General features: G+C 43.6%; 2 protein-coding genes across 4 annotated transcripts in view; one reads left to right on the top strand and one right to left on the bottom strand.

Moving 5' to 3' along the window:
• The window catches only part of LOC112075522 (F-actin-capping protein subunit alpha-1), a 5,510-nt gene extending 3,242 nt beyond the window's left edge, over positions 1–2,268 (bottom strand). The window contains exons 1-3 of one of the 2 annotated variants that reach the window (XM_070440942.1): positions 2,141–2,268; positions 1,884–1,945; positions 436–499 (exon numbers count right to left, since the gene is read on the bottom strand). In XM_070440942.1, coding sequence (XP_070297043.1) covers positions 436–499; positions 1,884–1,922 — 103 coding nt within the window. In that variant the 5' untranslated portion in view covers positions 1,923–1,945; positions 2,141–2,268. The remainder of the gene's footprint in view (positions 1–435; positions 500–1,883; positions 1,946–2,140) is intronic. The other variant, XM_024142509.2, reaches the window with a different exon arrangement.
• A 7,198-nt stretch (positions 2,269–9,466) lies between these two features.
• Positions 9,467–18,978, top strand: apeh (acylaminoacyl-peptide hydrolase). Of its 2 annotated transcripts, none has more exons than XM_024142508.2 (23): positions 9,467–9,604; positions 10,426–10,555; positions 10,643–10,769; positions 10,848–10,935; positions 11,187–11,262; positions 11,963–12,054; positions 12,183–12,260; positions 12,359–12,496; positions 12,594–12,685; positions 12,789–12,829; positions 12,905–13,026; positions 13,131–13,191; positions 13,291–13,388; positions 13,489–13,540; positions 13,677–13,765; positions 13,938–14,076; positions 14,249–14,332; positions 14,690–14,770; positions 15,846–15,934; positions 16,947–17,137; positions 17,671–17,773; positions 17,934–18,040; positions 18,531–18,978. In XM_024142508.2, the coding sequence occupies exons 1-23, from the start codon at positions 9,593–9,595 to the stop codon at positions 18,634–18,636; spliced, it is 2,196 nt and encodes a 731-aa protein (XP_023998276.1). In that variant the 5' UTR covers positions 9,467–9,592; the 3' UTR covers positions 18,637–18,978. The 2 variants fall into 2 exon arrangements, with proteins under 2 accessions (XP_023998276.1, XP_070297042.1); XM_070440941.1 differs by having other exon boundaries at positions 9,515–9,604; positions 10,315–10,555.
• The last annotated feature ends 1,996 nt before the right edge of the window (positions 18,979–20,974 follow it).

The raw sequence follows: 20,974 nt of genomic DNA, 5'->3' as shown, positions 1-20,974 counted from the left end.
CTTGCCCTACCTTGGCCTTGCATCCTTCACCTGTAAATGTGGACTCTTGCCCTACCTTGGCCTTGCATCCTTCACCTGTAAATGTGGACTCTTGCTCTACCTTGACCTTGCATCCTTCACCTGTAAATGTGGACTCTTGCTCTACCTTGGCCATGCATCCTTCACCTGTAAATGTGGACTCCTGCCCTACCTTGGCCTTGCATCCTTCCCCTGTGAACAAAAATCTTGCACTTTAAGAAGCTGTCTGTCTACCTTCCAGTAACCCTTTAAGCCACGGATCCACTATCTTACAATACATCAACAACTAGTCAGTCATTTAGCAAACTACACAAAACACACATTCACCTTTAGTCAAGAAACCCTTACACCATTTAAACAACAATGTGATTGTAGGCCATTCTCCATTCTTTTTAGTGGAAAACAAAACCTTCTCACCGTTGAAAACTTCGTTGAACTCTCCAGGGGGTGCATGGGTAACGAAGTTTGCTGCTATGCGGACCTGTGGAGAGAGGACGAATCAGTATCCTACTAGACCTACATCAATTTAATTTAGAAATGTTCTAGATTAGACTGAGTGGGGAAAATAGTATTGAGCTAGGAAGACTTTTCTAAATTGTAATCCCAGTAAACCATGCATAGAGATTCAGACTGTGTTCTGTCTATGATGTTCACAGAGGGGCCTACTTGAGGAGATTGTGAGAGTGGCGTAAACTGATACTTTAGGCTAATCCTTCTAACCCCCCCCCCCCCTAGAGTTAGATGCACTATTGTAAAGTGGTTGTTCCACTGGACATCATAAGGTGAATGCACCAACTTGTAAGTCGCTCTGGATAAGAGCGTCTGCTAAATGACTTAAATGTAAATGTAAATGTAATGGATGGACAACACACTGGAAAATAGCATTAGGTAGCCTAAGTTCATTTATAAACACATTAAACACAAATCCTGGTCATTAGAAACCAGTGCCACTGATTTTGACCCAACAGATGCAGTTGCATGGCCAGCCTCAAGAGATTGCTGCTTATCCAGTTTCTATGGAAACTACCAGTCTTTACAGATTCTCATGCCCGGAACCTGAGCTGCATTCCACACAGGGCATACCCAATTTCCTCCCCGTACAGAAACAACCACTAGACTCTTGTGTAGATCTGATATAGTCACTATATGGCAACATTTCTGAGGACGAAGTGGACAAAAAAATATGTTTTGTCGTCACACACAGTGGATGCGTGCAGTAAAGTCCTAGAGGGTTGGGGGTAGGGAATAGGCCATCCTAGGGTTGTTTGTTTCTGGACAGGGCCATAGCACTGTACTCCAGTTAAGCACTCGCACCCACTTTCACCAGTAAAGTGTCGGGTGTAYATTAAAGTGTCGGGTGTGTGTATGCACGTCCTCTCTTTATGGCGTCTATAGCTAGCAGACGCATCTGAGCTGCAACTGTATCTGTTTGACCTAGAAAACCTCTGATGTAGGTAGTTAACTAGCTAGCACTGCTAGAAACGGTATCAACGTTTTATTTTGCCTAACAGCTAACGTTAGCWACTTCCTGAATTGGCCCAACAGATCTAACCATATCCAAAAAGTAGGATCATGAGTTTCCATTAAACACACTGGAACTTTATTCATGTACATAGCTAAATAGTTATATAACTACTAATAGTTACAATTTCTAGCCAGTAAAAGTTGGCCAGTGAGGTTCAGGCTAACGTTAGCATAGTTAGCTAGCCACTCAAGTGAATCGTCTCTTTACTGAAACAGAGCGAACGCTAGTAGCTCTAAAATATAGTACCCATTTACTGTTGACCATTCAACAACCGGTGACAGACAGTAACTTTAGAATAGAATAATAGAGTTACTTGTGAATAAAATCATAATATCGTTACCTTCTCTTCTTCTGATAGCGGCTCCTCAAAATCGGCCATCTTGGCTTGTTGTGTGACCCCACCTACCCACAGACAGAACACTCAGCTGACTAACACCAACATCATAACAAAACCCAGGGGGTGGAAGTGAAATCATAGTAAAATTACGGAATTATTTTGTATATATCTACTCCTCRCATGAAAGAAGTGAACCTGGTGTTATTTTGTTGCTGTTCAAATGCTGTAATTCAAAATATGCATTAGTAAGGTTCAGGTACCTACTTATTTTAACCAGCGGAGGGCGTCGGATCTGAATCACGTGCTATTACCCCAGGGTTGCCCGTTTTTACAACATTTCTGAATACTGAAATCCAACGAACAAGGCCTGAAAATTAGCCCCCAACATGTTTTTGCATCAAGAGAGGAGTGGCCACATTTATCCGATTGGTGCAGTGTTGCCATGTTCGCTGTTTTCCTKAAATTGGGCTACATTTAAAACGATGTCGCGGGGAGAAAATGTACTGGTTTTGGGCTCTTTCTAAGTTACACCGTGGCCGCCATGGCATTTCTCATAACAATATATATATATATTTCACCGTGGCCTGCTACTGACTGTCAGGCATTGAGGCAGGCTGTTGCAGAGTGTGGGGGGGAGCACTACAGTTATTGGCTGAGTTAMGTGAGCGAAAGGCGAGACAGCAGCACGCGCGCACGTTGTGACAACTTTTTACCAAATCAAATCAAATKTATTTATATAGCCCTTCTTACATCAGCTGATATCTCAAAGTGCTGTACAGAAACCCAGCCCAAAACCCCAAACAGCAAGCAATGCAGGTGTAGAAGCACGGTGGCTAGGAAAAACTTCCTAGAAAGGCCAAAATATAGGAAGAAACCTAGAGAGGAACCAGGCTATGAGGGGTGGCCAGTCCTCTTCTGGTTGTGCCGGGTGGAGATTATAACAGAACATGGCCAAGATGTTCAAATGTTCATAAATGACCAGCATGGTCAAATAATAATAATCACAGTAGTTGTCGAGGGTGCAGCACCTCAGGAGTAAATGTCAGTTGGCTTTTCATAGCCGATCATTAAGAGTATCTCTACCGCTCCTGCGGTCTCTAGAGAGTTGAAAACAGCAGGTCTGGGACAGGTAGCACGTCCGGTGAACAGGTCCGGGTTCCATAGCCGCAGGCAGAAGAGTTGAAACTGGAGCAGCAGCACGGCCAGGTGGACTGGGGACAGCAAGGAGTCATCATGTCAGATTGTCCTGAGGCATGGTCCTAGGGCACAGGTCYTCCAAGAGAGAGAGAAAGAGAGAATTAGAGAGCATACTTAAATTCACACAGGACACCRGATAAGACAGGAGAAGTACTCCAGATATAACARACTGACCCTAGCCCCCCGACACAAACTACTGCAGCATAAATACTGGAGGCTGAGACAGGAGGGGTCAGGAGACACTGTGGCCCCATCCGATGATACCCCCGGACAGGGCCAAACAGGAAGGATATAACCCCACCCACTTTGCCAAAGCACAGCCCCCACACCACTAGAGGGATATCTTCAAACACCAACTTACCATCCTGAGACAAGGCCGAGTATAGCCCACAAAGATCTCCGCCACGGCACAACCCAAGGGGGGGCGCCAACCCAGACAGGAAGATCACGTAAGTGACTCAACCCACTCAAGTGACGCACCCCTCCTAGGGAYGGCATGTGGTAGGTGGTAGGCWGTGTTCAACTTTAGCGAGTATTCAGACCCCTCTAGCGACACATTTTTTTTAAATCGACAAGCGACAAATCTAGCGACTTTTTCTAGTGTTATTGGAGACTTTTGGAGACTCTGACGTGAAAGCACATATCGTTCTTACTCTTCTCAACGAGCAGCGGGTGCTACCGTGGGCCCCACCCCTGTCCCAAAGCACTCACAGGCGGCCCAGTCCTCGGGCAGCAGTMCCTCCCAGCTGCAGTCAGAGCAGGAGATGTTCACCCCTCCGCGTCCAGACTGCAAATGAATTGCGCATGCGGGAAGCCGCTKCTSGCTGATCCCMCCCTGGCTTACATTCAGAGCAGGATGTAAACGTAAAATGTTCTTTGTCTAAAATAAATCACTGCATTTGACTCACACAGCCTCAGTCACTTACTCACCTTGTCCACTGTGTGTGCCTCTCTGTGACATAAGCTAAACATCTAGCTGGCTAGCTCATCATGTCTCAGTCTAAACTGTACACTCAAAAATACAGAAAGGAGTGGGATTCAAACACTGAATTCAAAGGCTGGTTGAAGACGTTTATTGGAGATGATACACGGGCATACTGCCTGTATTGTAAGGCGGATTTCTACGCCAAACAGTGATGTAAAAAAACACATGACAAMTCWAAAACATACTCAAAAGGCAAAGCCTTATAACAGTTCCACCCAAAACAAGCTGCCGTTTATGGTTAAAAAAATAGACTCTGCAAAAAAGGCTGAGGCCACTATGGCATTAGCTATCGCTGAACACTGTTCCATGCTGGCATGTGATCACATTGGAGAAGCATGTAGAGCTKCTTTCTCAGACTCCACTGCTGCTACCCACTTCAAAATGCACAGGACAAAGTGCACAGAAATGATTAATGGTGTTCTAGCACCATACTYTCTGAAAATGTTGGTCGCAGATGTGGGTGACCAGCGTTTCAGCCTCCTCCTCGATGAGTCCACGGATGTAAGTGTTTCTAAGTACCTGGGGGTTGTGATAAGGTACTTTAGTGACACCAAGCAGACAATGGTATCAACATTTCTGGGGCTTGTTAAGTTGGAGGGAGGAGATGCCAAATCTATAGCCCTGTGCTGTTGTGGCTTTCTTCGAGAAGTGTTGTCTTAAAAAAGAAAGACTCCTGGGGATAGGGACTGACAATGCCTCTGTTATGACGGGGATTAACAATGGGGTCCATAAAGTGCTGAAGGAGGAGTATGGCCTCAAATATCTGGTTCTTATTCACTGTGTGTGCCACTCTCTGCAGCTTGCTGTAAGTCATGCTTCCAATGACACCATCCCCCGTAGTGTGGAGTACTTGGTACGAGAGACTTATAACTGGTTTTCAGTGTCTCCAAAGYGCASGGAGGCCTACAAGGCCATATATGAGACCATCAACTGTGGGGAGAAACCTTTACAGATAACCAAGRTGTGTGCCACACGTTGGCTCTCCATTGAACCTGCGGTTTCACGCATTTTGGACCAGTGGGAGGAGCTTAGGCTGCATTTCGCWGTCACCAAGTCCAGTGAACACTGCTACATGGCTGAGGTGTTATACTCCCAGTACAGTGATCCTCAAAACATATTGTATCTGACTTTTTTGAAGTCAGTGCTGGGTGAGGTACAGTTGGCCATCAAGGCTTTTGAGGGAGAGCAAGTAGATCCTCTTAAGCTACTTGACAGCTTGGTTAGCCTGATCAAGTCTGTGAGCAGCAGGGTGCTGAATCCACTGGCAAATGTTGATGTACTCAAAGGGCCAATAGATGGATACATCAGTCCCAAACCGTACCTTGGTTACCTTTTTGAGTCAAAGGCAGCTGAGCTCCACCTTGCGCCTGAGGATGAAAACAATATCCGAAAGCGGTGTGTGGCCTTCACCATCTCCCTCACTAATGAGTTGAGGGTGAGACTGTCGAACAACATCGAAGCATTGCAGTACATGTCAGTTTTCAATGTGGAGGAAACTCTAAAGCACAATAAGAGCCCTGGAGAAAATAGATATCCCCTGCAGAGATAGACAAGATTGTCCAGCRATGGCGTGCCATCCATCTTAGTAAATGGAATGAGACAAAAAACACACTGGGCTTCTGGAGTGAGATTTGGAAGTTCAGGGATGCAGCTGATATCAACCCGTTTCAAGAACTTGCCAYGGCTGCTGTGTCTGTGTTGTCCTTGCCACACTCGAATGCTGAAGTSGAGAGAGTATTCAGCCARATGAGTGTGGTAAAAAGCAAACTTAGAAATCGGATGTCCTTGCAGACCCTTAACTCCATCCTGTACATTCGATATGGGCTGAAGCTGTCTGGTGAGGCTTGCTATGAGCACCAGCTGCCTGSTAATGTTTTGCAGCTTTTTGGCACATCAGCTGCTTACTCATTTAAGAGAGCCTTGACCAAAATGACAATGACCCACTCTTTCTGTGAGCCAGCACAGCCTGTGTGTGTGTGGAGGGGGGTCTAGAAGAAAAAAAACTATTAACCTGAATTAGGGCCAGACTAGTTACCATAATTTTCTCACATTGACATKAACAGTTTTTTCTATTGTCTCTTTTTGGTCCATTTAGATTGTTAATGTAGATTGTTTACAAAAAAATATTATGGTAAAAAAATGTCACGTTTTACTGTGGTAGACTCCTAAGTGGACCACAAGGTTAAAAACCAAACCAAATTAAGGAAACTAAACTAAAAAACTAAAAATTACAAAAATTAAAAACTAAGTAACTCCGCCAGAGTGTCTCTTTTGGGTCACTTTTGCCGGTCCCAAGCCCGGATAAAGGAGGAGGGTTGGCAATTGTGACATAAAAAAAAACAAGAATCGACAGAAKAAAGTTCATTTTGTAGTTCTAAACATATTTGGGGTGTTTTTTACTCACTTTTTGTCTCTCCCACAACGTTATTCCTCTCTCCTACAGCATCCATCACAATTACATCCACTTGGACAATTATGCAAATTAGKTKATGACGTCATTTAGCAAYTTCTAGCGACTTCTAGGACAGCCAATAGCTACTTTCCTTACTGAGGAGTTGGCAACACTGGTCAGGCTATTTAAATGGTCATTATGGAGACACCTATTTCCAAACCTTTTTCCATAAAACACGCATATGCTAGAACTGATGCACATCAAGAAATAATGCAGACAATGCACTGGAAAATGACTGAGCGCATTACATAAATCCGTTCGGAGGTGGTTTAAACTGCATTCTAATGTTGACTGCTTAAAGAAAACGGTATCAAGCTAAGTGCATGCTCAGTTATTGGCGGCTGCCCTAGTGGACATTTGAAATAGAATCTATGGAACTCCCTCGCCCGTGGCTCTTTTTATGGGGAAAGTCCTCAATGAAACTGACATTAGGCTAAATGTGGAGAACTATACATTTGCTTCTGTTGGCCATCAAGTAGGCTATTCATGTATATGCCATTATAGGCTACCATTTGATACGATAAATATGTTGAAATGATGATATCACTGGAGTCAGTGATTTAATTCAGTGATTTAAATTATGACCACATCCTCAGTAGCCTATTCCAGCAGGCTATTTGGGAAACACAAGCACTTTTTATTGTGAAATCGCCTCGCTATTCATGGTGAATGAATTCATCTGAATGAACTAAGCAAGCTGCTAAATTGTTCAGTTTACATCTTGCCTACATCTTGTCTAGGCTACTGTAGACTATRTTAAATTAGATGTAGGCCTAAATGAGACGTAGGCCTATCACTTTGTCTTTCTCTAAGAAAACTATGGCAAAATTTGGGCATAAACCAAGATTTTAGTCTATAGACTGTCTATTGAAATGACAAGTCAGTCTCGCAAATGGGCCATTTATAACGATTTGCARTCTTAACATCTGGCACATAATAACGGCACAATTGCCAGAAAATAGCCTAGACGTTAGTTTTTTTATGTTCATCCAAGTGTTTCTTGCTCAGAGATTTCGAGATCCTCTGTCCAACTTTCATCACTCAAACTCTTCTGTCGGAGTTATCTATAGTTATGCACATGCACAAAGGGGATTTATTTACAATTATAAACCTGGTTTGAGCCCTGAATGCTGATTGACTGAAAGCCGTGGTACATCAGACCATATAACACCGGTATGACAAAACATTACTTTTTACTGTTCTAATTACATTGGTAACCAGTTTATAATAGCAATAAGGCACCYGGGGGTTGTGGTACATGGCCAATCTACCACTGCTAATGGCTGTATCCAGGCACTTTGCGTTGCATCTGGCCATATGCCATACCCCCTGGTGCCTTATTGCTTAATCACAGCAATCAAATGAGTTGAATTGACATCCATTGATGKAAAATTATCTGGCGAGTTTAATAAGGGAAAATTATATTTTCTCTTGCCACATATTCAAATTCCTTTATTTTGTCATAGCTTGCAATAATTATTATTTWGAGGTTATACCAAATTTTGTTTCTAATGTCATTACTATGATATTCATTCTTAATTGGCTCGATACCGTTAAGGAAACATGGGTTTATTGTATAGATAGGGCAAATCTTTTGCTATGGAAAAGAAATTGGGCTCCTTTTCAGGCGTTTTGGGCAACTTTTCTGTGGTCATTTTGTAGAAACTGAACTTGACCTGGCAACCCTGGATAGATGTTTCTTAATGGGCTTGTTTTAATTGGWAAGGCTGAAGCAACCAACTGCAGACGAAAGTCGAGGATTCAAGTCTGGGGAGGTGCGTCTGTGATCGCCGAAAGACACTAATTTGGTCGTCCAACAGCAAWGCTCAGATGGCAGTGTTTAAAAAAWATATAATGTCGAAATAAACATGTCTCCAACAACCTTATCATACACTCACAAACTAAAATCATATATGTGTACATGTATAACCAGAGAGAGAGCCTCAAATATCAAAGTTGGTTCCGGTTGTAGTCATGTCTTTGGTTACGTTCGTGTGGGTCAAAYAAAAACACTAAAGATTGGTTGACAATAGACCCTCCCACAGTATGTGTAACACGGGGGATATGAACCTACGTCTCCCACGGGCGCAACCGACGTGACAAAGAGGAACTGCTCTCAGTGAGGGCAGACACTGATTTTGAAGTTCGAAGGCGGGCTACCTTATCACCGCATCGTGACCGACTCATGTCCGCTACAGCTGCAGGATGAAGTTGATGAAAAGCCACTGCAGAAACGTGTAGTCAAAACTGCATGACCTTTGATCACATTATTTTTGTAAAGTTCATGCTGTCGATATGTAGGCAGAAGAACGAAAATCTGTATCCCCAAAATGCAGTGGTGTAAAGTACTTAAGTAAAACTACTTTAAAGTACCATTTAAGTAGTTTTTGGGGGSTGTCTGTACTTTACTATTTATATTTTGAGAAACTTTTACTTCACTACATTCCTAAAGRAAATAACGTACTATTTACTCCCTACATTTTCCCTGACACCCAAAGGTATTTTTTGAATGCTTAGCAGGACAGGAAAATTGTCAATTTCACACACTTATCAAGAGAATGTCCCTGGTCATCCCTACTGCCTCTGAACTTGCAGRCTTACTAAACACATGCATCTTTTATAAATTATGTCTGAGTGTTGGAGAGTGCMCCTGGCTATCTGTACATTTTAAAACAAGAAAAAGGGGCCATCTGCTTTGCTTATTATAAGACATTTGAAATTATTTATACTTTTACTTTTGATACTTAAGTATATTTCGAACCAAATACTTTTAGACTTTTACTCAAGTAGTATTTTACTGGGTTACTTCCACTTTTACTTCAGTGACTTTCTATTAAGGTATCTATACTTTTACTCAAGAATGACAATTGGGTACTTTTTCCACSACTGCCAAAATGCAACACACTGAAAGGCGGTGACCGATTTGACAAAAGTGATCCGCTCCCATCCAACGCAGTCATTGTCAAATTATTCCAATTTACAGGAAAACTAACAACATGGCAACCCTGGTGTACCCTGCCTAATATCACAGAAAAAAAACGAGACTACACGCAGAGCTGTCTATCAGTCAGAGCCGCGATGGAGTCCCAAGTAAGTTTTAAATAGCTATCAGTGTGTTAAATTCCAGTTTATTTTAATTTAATGTGAGCTTTTACACAAAGCTAGCTACTTGCTTGTCCAACTTCCCATTATGTACTACCTTGCTAACCTAGCTACTTGCTTGTCCAACTTCCCATTATGTACTAACGTTAGTTAGCTAGCTACGTTAATCTAAGTAGCTACCGTATGTTCGCTATCTTTCTTTCCAGCTAGTGTAGTGAATTTGAAATGCTAACTATTTATTTTCCAGCTCGTGTAGGCAGAGATACGGGCTATAATGTCTGCGGTGTAGCATTAGACAGTCATGGTTTAGCTAGCTCTGGTAGCTTTCTTATGGTGACGCGCAGAAAGCACTTCCTGGTCAGTCAAGTAAGCAACTTTAGTTATGTTGGATATAGCGTGYTCAACTTAACAAACAATAATTTAAAACTAGAATAATATTTGTTTTCACTAKGGAGTGATAGGAGGTTGTTATTTTAGAATAATTAGCTAGCCAGCCAACTGTATAGCTACTGAACTTACTAGCCAGTAACCAACAAGAGTCATATTCCTTARCTAGATAACCTTGCATCTTGTTTTGTCACAAAGCCTGTCAGTGTTAATAAAGATTTCATTGTTACTTATGTAGTGAGACAGAGGAATTGCATGCTGCACTGACTATTGCAATTAGTAAACAAGCCAGTCTACCACTATTGTYTCAGTCCAGGGTCAAGAGAGACAACCAGTAAAAGATGAACTCATCAATGCGGGTTGTGAGACATTGTTTATCCCTGACGCGATGTGCAAGTTCCTCATCTGTTGTGTGTGGAAAGGTAATGACTAATCCGGAAGACATCTCCAAACTCTACCGGGAGTTGAGCCTGTTTCCCTCCCTGACCCGAGCGGACGTAGGGCCAGTCATAACATCACAGTATGGAGGAAAATACAGCAACATCTACACAGGTGTGTGTGTGTGTGTCGGTCTGTCTGTGTCTCTCTGTTCGTCGGTCTGTGTTTGGGTTTTCATGCCTTTTATTCTGTGTCCCCTAGAATGGAGTCAGCGGGATCTGGAGAGGAACGAGAATGTCAAGTTCTGTCGGCAGTACATTGTGTTTCACGACGACAAGTCAGTGGTCTACTCTGGACCTTCAGGAAACTGCACAGAGATCAATGGAGAGTATGTGGACATTTGACAGTTTGACACATGAGTGTGTTCTGTGTGTGTGTGGTTGATTTCATGTTCTCTCTGTGTCAGGTTGCTGAGTAAAGACTCTCCATCAGGAGACATGAAAGCGGTGGTGAGAGAGAGCAACATCAAAGGAGAGGACAAACAGTTTCTGGAGGTGAGGGTCTCTCTCTCTCTCTCCTATCTGTCTCGCTCTTTCTCTCTGTCTGTCTCCTATCTATCTGTCTGTCTCTCCGTCTGTCTCTCTCTCTCTTTATCTTTCTCCATCTGTCTGCCCAACTGACCTTGGATAAGTGCCTATGTTGGGGCAACCCCCCTGCACCTATATCCTAAACCTCTTTCACTCATTTTGATTGACAGCTGACCCTCTTTTCCCTTTAACCCCTCCTCCATTCGGTGACCCCTCAGATCTGGAGTAAGAACATCAAAGTGAAGAGCATCAACCTGACAGCCTTGAAGAAACATGGAAAGGTYTATGAAGACGGTGAGACACCAATGTAATGTCTCTGTATATGAGAGACTTCCTGAAGTTCTTCTGTTACTGGCACACAATAACCTGTTGTTTTCCTTGAAGACCCGAACAGACTGCACCATTTGTGCCGTCTTATGCCACGATTTGGCCGTCCCAGACAAAATGTACACGCCTTGGGGAAAATCGCTGAATCAAAATAATACCACCGCAACTGTTATTCTTAGGAAGCCGATTTGATTTGGAGTTCGGACATATAAAGTTTGTGTGAATTATTTCTAAGATGCATACTTTGTTTTTCTGAACTTTCTTCACTCGCCCATAAGCATAGAGGGAGGCATGCCCTACTGGTGCTGGCACATGCTCCGGTCAAATCCACCGCTGCAGTTCTCTTCACTCGCCCATAAGCATAGAGGGAGGCATGCACTACTGGTGCTGGCACATGCTCCGGTCAAATCCACCGCTGCAGTTGACGTAGCCTACATCAGCTTACGTAGCCTTGCAAGCCAGTCACAGAATGTGATGAGGGAACTGAAGCAAATCGTACAATCTGGCCAGGTTGATGGCAAGATATTAATTTGGTAACATCGCACAGTGTGACATGTAATAGTCATAAAATACTGAATCTGACGTACAGCGTGGGAAGGCCTTAACAYCAAAGTATATCAGGCACATTCTTTGGTTGACCCACCTGTTCATTTATATCTGTTCCCAGACCAGTTTGGCTGCCTGGTGTGGTCCCACTCTGAAACTCACTTGCTGTATGTGGCTGAGAGAAAGAGACTCAAGGCAGAGTCCTTCTTCCAGGTCTGGCCTTCAAAACACACACACCTAAAGTTTAAACATGAACACAATGCAGTGCTAATGAACTTCACTGCAAAATGTGTTAGTGATTTCCTCATTTGGTCTATTTCCCTTCCATCTCTACTATACAGTCAGTGTCTCCTGAGTCCTGTTCTCCTGCTGATGAAGAGGAGGGGGTGAAAATGGGCAAGGAGGAGGAGACCACAAAGGTAAGGAGGAGGATTGATCCAATGATAAACTGTTCCCCTGCTTTTAACTAAAACGTCTTGGTTCACCATACTGTGTGTTTGCTCCTCCCGTCCTGCAGGGGGAGCAGTTTGTGTTTTACGAGGACTGGGGGGAGACCTTGGTCAGTAAGAGTTCTCCTGTGCTGTGTGTGTTGGACATCGAGGGTAGCAACGTTTCTGTGCTAGAGGGAGTCCCAGATAACATCTCGCCAGGCCAGGTCAGTACCCTGTGTGTGTGTTGCTGGGTGCCACTTCTGTGTGTGTGTGTTGCAATGCATATATGTGCTGTACCAGTGTTATAACTTGTGTCCGCAGGGGTTTTGGGCTCCGAGTGACACAGGCGTGGTGTTCGTGGGCTGGTGGCATGAGCCCTTCAGACTGGGCCTCAAATACTCGCCCAACCGCAGGTGAGCACTGTGATTGGTCAGATCAGAGTGGTGGTTATAAGTAGCAGCTCTTAAATCCAGTAAAGGCCTCTCACTCTCTCCCTCCCTGTGTTTTCTAATTCAGGTCCTCCTTGTTCTATGTTGACCTGACTGGGGGACAGTGTGGTAAGTGTATTTCACTCTGAGCTATACATGACCAATAGTATTTTCTAGAAGTCTGTTTGTGTTTCCCTCTCTCAGAGCAGCTTTCGTCAGGCTCCAGTGCTGTGTGTTCCCCCAAGCTCAGCCCAGACCAGTGCAGGATTATCTATCTGGAGTGTGCTGTCTACGGACCTCATCAGCAGTGTAGCAGGCTTTGTATGGTGAGTGAGTGAGAAAAACATATCCAACTACTCCCAATTAGAGAAATGATTTGAATACTATTGGAATATACGTCCTGTCTTGAGTTGATGGCTGTGTGTTGTAGTATGACTGGTACACCAAGAGGACCTCTGTGGTGGTGGACGTGGTAAAGAGGCCCAGGGAGGGTAAGGAAATGTTTCTTTTTTGTAAAGTAGAATTTGTTCAAATAATTACAGGCACTTTGCGAGTGTATTCTCTTTATCCTAACTGTTTGTGTGTTCAAGATGGCTTTGCCGGGATCTACAGCTCGTCTCTGTCTCCTCTGTGCTGGTCAGCTGACAGCCAGCACATCCTGGTCTCCTGTCCACAGGGCAGCCGCAAGGTAACCACCCCTAGACACTGATGATAGATAATTAGTAKAATTAATTCTGCCATATGTATGGCCACAATCAAATCATATTGACATGTTTTGTCTCCTGTAGGATCTGCTGTTGGTGGAAACGACCACAGGGAGCGTCACCTCTCTGACATCAAGTGAGTGGGGTCACAGTCCCCTGSCCCCTAGTCCGTCCACTGACATACGGTCTCTGAGTTGTAAAGCTCTCGGGCTGTTGTTGCTGTTCTAACATTCTGACTGACGTCCTAACGTTGTTGTGGTGTTCCCCTGTAGAGTCTCCAGGGGGCAGCTGGTCATTGCTGACCATCGAGAGAAACCTGATGGTGGTCAGCTGGTCTTCCCCTAACTGCCCCCCCAGCCTGGTAATGTAGACACGCCCACACATATACATACTCAATAAACGTTATGTATTACTTGACAATGCTTTGCAGTAAAATAGACACATTATTGAAATGTCTCGCTTTGGATAGTAACGTCTGTTTAATGCCCATTGTCTATTGTTTTGTTATTAATTACCTCATTTTCTGWGGCTAGAGGGTGGGCTTCCTGCCACTGGGTGGTTCTAGTGAGGAGGTGGACTGGGTCATGCTGGAGGAGTCTCAGACCCAGCCTGATATCGATTGGCAGATCCTCAACTTCACCCCACCCCCAGAGCAGGACAACAGCCAATACCGTAAGAACATCCACTCTGACAGTTGGACTTTTTCTCTCTAGCATGTCAATTATCAGTAAATCCTCTCCTATGTGTCTGAATCCACAAGCATTTTGCTACACCTGCAGTAACAKCTTCTAAACCTGTGTATGTGACAAATAAAATGTGATTTAATATTATCCTTGTTATGTAGCTGGTCTGGACTTTGATGCCCTCCTGCTGAAACCAAAGGATGTGAAGGAGGGAGTGAAACTGCCACTCATAGTCACCCCACATGGTAAGTTTACACACCATATAGTGTGTGTGTGTGTGTGTGTGTGCCCCTGCTCGGCTGTGGGGAGTAGGGTGAAGTTGCTCATAGATGCTGATCTTGGGTCAGTTTGGACTTTCCCCCTCTAACGGTTATGGTTGGGGGATGGGAAGCTGATCCTAGATCTGTACCTAGGGGAAACTTCACCCCGGAGCTTGTTGTGTGTGTGTGTAGCTACATTCTCTCTCTCTCTCTCTCTCTCTCTCACTCTGCCTCTCTGTCGCTGTCTCTCTGTCTCTCACTCACTCTCTCACTCACTCTCTCACTCACTCTCTCTGTCTCTCTCTCTCTCTCTCTCTCTCTCTCTCTCTCTCTCTCTCTCAGGTGGTCCTCACTCTGTGATTGTAGCAGACTGGCTGCTGTCTTCCTCAGTGCTGTGCAGGATGGGCTTTGCCATCCTACTGGGTGAGTAGAGCTACAGTTTATTATGTCTCTATCTGCATAATAGATTGAAAATCTTGACGTGGAAACAATGTGGTGACGTTGAATCATTGTGGAAAACTGATTGGCTTAGCAAAAAGTCATCAATGTGAAGGAATTTCGTGTTTTTGTCTTGTCTTTTTTGATCCAGTGAGTTGGTCATTTTTTTTGTTTTTATCAATTTGAATTCCAGTTAGTTGACAACTCAATCAAATGTAAATCAAAACTAGACGTGGAACTGGTGACTGTGCCCAGTGGGATTGGTTAGGGGTTAGAGAGGGATCATCAAGCCACAGGCCGATTTATTAAAGTTGGATCCACACTCAAAATGTCATTTTCTTTTGTTTAATTGTTATAATTTTGTACTGCATCAGGATGGCATACACAGACGTTCTGATGAACAGCCTTTTCCCCCACCATATTGTCTACACCGAGCCAGTGTGTTTGACTCCAGTAGAGGAAACTAGCTACAGGAGCAGGTAGTCGGTGTTGCTACCAGGGATCACAGGCGTAGCTTACTATGGTGTTTTAACACTGACATGGTAACAGTGTTTCCATTGCAGTCGTCACGCTACGCCATGGCAAAATCGTTGCCGCCACACCCAAAACATCTGAAACGTGAAAACATATTTCTGCCGAGGTGCACTTTGAAGATGCTACAACAGTCCACATTTACTTTTCCTCTGCAAGCAAAACAAGTAATGAATAAAACAAATCTGACAACCCCATAGAATAGTTTATGTATTTACCTAGTCTGCTTGTGTGTTCTATGTGAGAGAAATATTCCTCTTGAGGTACATTCAAGTTATAAGTGCCATAGGGAGGGAATGTTTATAGCGATGGCATCATTAAGCACGTTACCGCTCTGCAATTTGCAGTGTGTAGGGGAGAGTGGGGCTGAAGGTAAAATGCCACCCTACCTCAAAATAATTTTGGGGGAGTGACTTAATAATAGCTCCATTCGAACAAAAAACATTTCTGGTTGAGCAAGATTAGTGTCAACAGGGGAAGCTGTTGGGGGGTTGAAATGTTCACTTGTACCTCACTTGTGTCCTTTCAGTGAACTACCGCGGCTCCATAGGCTACGGGCAGGACAGTATCCTCTCTCTACCTGGTAATGTGGGCACTCAAGACGTCAAGGATGTTCAGGTACAGAAACACGAGTTACACCACACAGTCTTTTCAGATCATTGTGTGGCTTAATAGTCTATAGTAGTGATGCACAGATATTACATTTTTCGCCTACACAGTAAAGAGAGAATGCCACCGAATCGCTTGTTCACAGCCTGTGTCTGCAGTTTTGTTGAGCAGGCGTTTCAATGCCATGACAGAAGGCATCACATCTGCTGCAGGCGCAGTTGATAAGCTTATTTCTTAGTCAGTTGTTTGAATGGAGTCAGGTAGTGTGTTCATGTTTCAGACATGTTCTCAAATGCCATTGAAATGGCAGCAGCGGTATGACAACCAGCACATTCTGAGCATGCGGTACGAAATCCTTGACGACCTACTGTTCTGTCAGACTCGTCATGCTCATGGGGCTGACATCGCTGGTCCAAATGTCAGTCTTGAAGCTAATAGCAGTGACGCTATTACTTAGTAACTCCGGTAGGGCAACATCTGGGAAAAATGGCGCACTTGGTAGTGTGTACTGGTGCTCGACCAGTCGGCGAAAGCCAACATCACCCACGACAGAACGGTTGATTGTCAAGGACAATGAATTCCATTTCAAATGACTGCTCGACTTGTTGACTGCTCGATCCACACAGCAGACGTTGTGGGCTAAGTTAGGAATGCTGTGTTGCATGTGCAGTGCAACATTTTACGTGGCGTCATTACGTCATGTACTTACGTTATATAGATATGCACGTCAGCCTTGACATTGGTTTTGCACATCGGCGTTAAACTAGACATCGGCTGATACCGATGTTGGCATTTTTACCTAATATCGACCGATTCCGATAAGTTCACCGAATATTGTGCATCCCTGGTCTATAGTATTCAGCCCTAGAATCAGTCTCTGTCTGACTCTGACGTTTCATTTTCACAGTATTTTTGTAGTCTCTGTCATCTCCCCTCTCAAACCTCTCTGCTTCCTCCCGTGTACTTTCTCTCACTTCTCTCTCTACCCTCCCTCTCATCATGCTGTTGTTTCTGGCTCTAGTTTGCAGTGGAGAGTGTTCTGAGGGGCGGGGAGTTTGACGAGCAGAAGGTTGCGGTTGCCGGGGGTTCCCACGGCGGATTCGTGGCCTGTCATCTAATTGGCCAGTACCCAGAGTTCTACAAGGCCTGCGTGGCTCGGAACCCCGTCATCAACCTGGCCTCCATGATCGGGAGCACCGACATCCCAGACTGGTACAATCACACTTTCTCACTACCATGCCCACACAAACATCCGCTAACTCATAGGGACGATACAAGTATCACAGTATATTTTCCATAGAAAAAAATCCTTTAAAAACCTGCTGTATGTAAAATATTGTGTGCTATAAATTGGAAAATAAAGACATGTGACTCTGGGTGACAACATGTTTCCAACATTAGGGATATTTTCCTAAAGAAGTTCGGTCCGCTTCATGTTTTGTTTCAGTGCCAGGACAGTGAGTGTCTTGATACAGGTATCATCTACTTAGTTATTACCACATAGGCTTGACATCCATGACGTTTACTTTCAGGTTGGTGGATACAGAGAGAAACATACGCACTTCAGTCTTAGGGGGGTTGTATAGGCTTGCCGGGATGTGTCGTCTGTGTCTCTCTATGGAGAGGAAGCAGTCAGTAATTCAAACAACAAGAAGGGAAACTAGATATGATAGAATCCATACTATTTGTTTTTTGTTCCCTTTTCTCTATAAGGTGTGGTTAACCAACGTGTGGGTATGTTTCAGGTGTATGGTGGAGGCTGGCTATAACTACAGTACAGATTGCCTGCCTGACCCTGCAGTCTGGGAGCAGATGTTAAACAAGTCTCCTATCAAACATGTCAAACAGGTGTGTGTGTGTTATCCAGCGGACTGTGTGTTTCACATTCTGTTAGTTTTCTGATCCAATGCAGGTGAAAAAAGCTTTGCTGTCTCTCTACCCTTGTTTTTCTGGGCCTTGTGTCTGTGTGTTGACTGTAACAATGTATGTGACTGTCGTCGCCATTCAGGTGAAGACTCCTGTGTTGCTGACTCTGGGAGAGGATGATAAGCGTGTGCCCCCTAAGCAGGGAATTGAGTACTACAGAGCCTTGAAGGCACTACAAGTCCCAGTGCGGTGAGTAAACTGCCTTTGTGCTGTTGGCTGCTGGGTAATGTAGTATTTAGTGGTGTGGTGGTCACATATCAGAATAAAGACAGTGAAGTACTTCGTATGCGTTAAGTAAAGGTAATCAACAGCTAACCAGTTAATGGGGGTGCTTGCCAAAAACAGATTCTCCTCTTCCTATTTGTAAAAAAAATAWAWAAAAAATATTGTCTTAAACTGAGACTCAGTGATTTGACGTTGCCACGAGCAGTGGGATGAACCGCAGATGAATGCTATGCAAGATAATGCACTCAGTATTACACAGTATCTTTGCATGTGCATGGGTGAGCTTCAATCTCCTATAAACGTGATAGCTGCAGCACCAAAACAGAAGTTTAGCCTCACGCTTCCATGGTCTTTCTTAGTTGGTCTTTCTTGTCAGCCCGATGTTGTTGTTGTTGTTTACTTCATGATTAGCTGACTCTAGTTTCTTAACTCCGCCTGGATGCCTTTCTTTCAGGTTGCTATGGTACCCTGGGAACAACCACTCCCTGTCCAAGGTGGACGCGGAGTCTGATGGCTTCATGAACATCGCTCTCTGGGTGACCCAGCACCTGTCTCTGTGACGATACCATTAGCTCTAGCACGCTAACCCTATGATAGCTCTAGCATGCTAACAACAGGATGTTAATCTGTATAATAACGGTGTGAGGGTCAGGCCAAAGCACTGAGGGTACTGTAGACTACCTGCACTAAGTCATCTGTGATTAGAGCATCTGCATTAGTTTATAGCTTTGGAATTACACCTTCTGAAGGATGGCACGTYATCTGGTCCTATATCAAATATGAAACTGTTGAAACACATTGATTTTTGCCTGTCATTTAGCAACACTAATCCTTATTTTCAACTTTCAAAAGGTTCCGCCTATGATTAAACAAGGGCTATGGGTACTGCCGTTCAGAAATGATCGAAGACCTTTTTATTTAGAAAGATMTTAAACAGCCGTATAGTTTCATCATCTAAATTGTGATTAATGTGATCATAATATGAAGAGAAAGAAAGTACTTTGAATATTCTTGAGCTAACATTATGGACCAAGTAATGGTAACACCCGGTGAAAGGTCTACACTACACATTGTACTCATTACGTTCATTCTGATGGTGCTTTCCAGGGTTACAGATGCTTTATACTGATTGTAACAACCAGGGATCTTTCTCTGATGATTCTATCAATAAAACATGTTTTGGCTATAAAACATGTCTTTTTTTAAAATATATTTAAACTATTATATTTAAACAAAATTCCTGACATTTAATCCTAGTAARAATTCCCTGTCTTAGGTCAGTTAGGATCACCACTTTATTTTAAGAATGTGAAATGTCAGAATAATGTTAGAGAGAGCGATTTATTTCAGATTTTATTTCTTTCATCACATTCCCAGTGGGTCAGAAGTTTACATACACTCAATTAGTATTTGGTAGCATYGCCTTTAAATTGTTTAACTTGGGTCAAATGTTTCGGGTAGCCTTCCACAAGCTTCCCACAATAAGTTGAGTGAATTTTGGCCCATTCCTCCTGACAGAGCTGGTGTAACTGAGTCAGGTTTGTAGGCCTCCTTGCTCGCACACGCTTTTTCAGTTCTGCCCACAAATGTTCTATAGGTTTGAGGTCAGGGCTTTGTGATGGCCACTCCAATACCTTGACTTTGTTGTCCTTAAGCCATTTTGCCACAACTTTGGAAGTATGCTTGGGGTCATTGTCCATTTGGAAGACCCATTTGCGACCAAGATTTAACTTCCTGATTGATGTCTTGAGATGTTGCTTCAATATATCCACATCATTTCCCTACTTCATGATGCCATCTATTTTGTGAAGTGCACCAGTCCCTCCTGCAGCAAAGCACCCCCACAACATGATGCTGCCACCCCCGTGCTTCACGGTTGGGATGGTGTTCTTCGGATTGCAAGCCTCCCCCTTTTTCCTCTAAACATAACAATGGTCATTATGGCCAAACCGTTCTATTTCTGTTACATCAGACCAGAGGACATTTCTCCAAAAAGTACGATCTTTGTCCCCATGTGCAGTTCCAAACCGTAGTCYGGCTTTTTTAAGGCGGTTTTGGAGCAGTGGCTTCTTCTTTGCTGAGCGGCCTTTCAGGTTATGTGAATATAGGACTTGTTTTACTGTGGATATAGATAGTTTTGCACCTGTTTCCTCCAGCATCTTCACAAGGTCCTTGCTGTTGTTCTGGTTGATTGATTTGCACTTTTCGCACCAAAGTACGTTCATCTCTAGGAGACAGAACGTGTCTCCTTCCTCAGCGGTATGATGGCTGCGTGGTCCCATAGTGTTTATACTTGCGTACTATTGTTTGTACAGATGAACGTGGTACCTTCAGGCGTTTGGAAATTGCTCCCAAGGATCAACCAAACTTGTGGAGGTCTATAAAAAAAAAAATTGAGGTCTTGGCTGATTTCTTTTGATTTTCCCATGATGTCAAGCGAAGAGACACTGAGTTTGAAGGTAGGCCTTGAAATACATCCACAGGTACACCTCCAATTGACTCAAATCAGAAGCTTCTAAAGCCATGACATCATTTTCTGGTATTTTCCAAGCTGTTTAAAGGCAGTCAACTTAGTRTATGTAAACTTCTGACCCACTGGAATTGTGATACAGTGAATTAATCTGTCTGTAAACAATTGTTGGAAAAACCGACTTGCCAAAACTATAGTCTGTTAACAAGAAATTTGTGGAGTGGTTGAAAAGCGAYTTTTAATGACTCCAACCTAAGTGTATGTAAACTTCCGACTTCAACTGTATATGTTGAATATGTCCCTCATTGCCACTTTTCCTTCCATCATTTTGCACTATGATACTGGGAGAACATGGAAAGATGAGGTTTTGTCAGTGGTATATATTGAACAAAGGGTGGTAGGTAGCCTAGCGGTTAGAGCGTTGGGCC

This window comes from Salvelinus sp. IW2-2015, unplaced genomic scaffold (genome assembly GCF_002910315.2).
Source record: "Salvelinus sp. IW2-2015 unplaced genomic scaffold, ASM291031v2 Un_scaffold3216, whole genome shotgun sequence".
Classification (NCBI taxonomy): domain Eukaryota; kingdom Metazoa; phylum Chordata; class Actinopteri; order Salmoniformes; family Salmonidae; genus Salvelinus; species Salvelinus sp. IW2-2015.
This window is presented reverse-complemented; position numbering and strand designations above follow the sequence as displayed.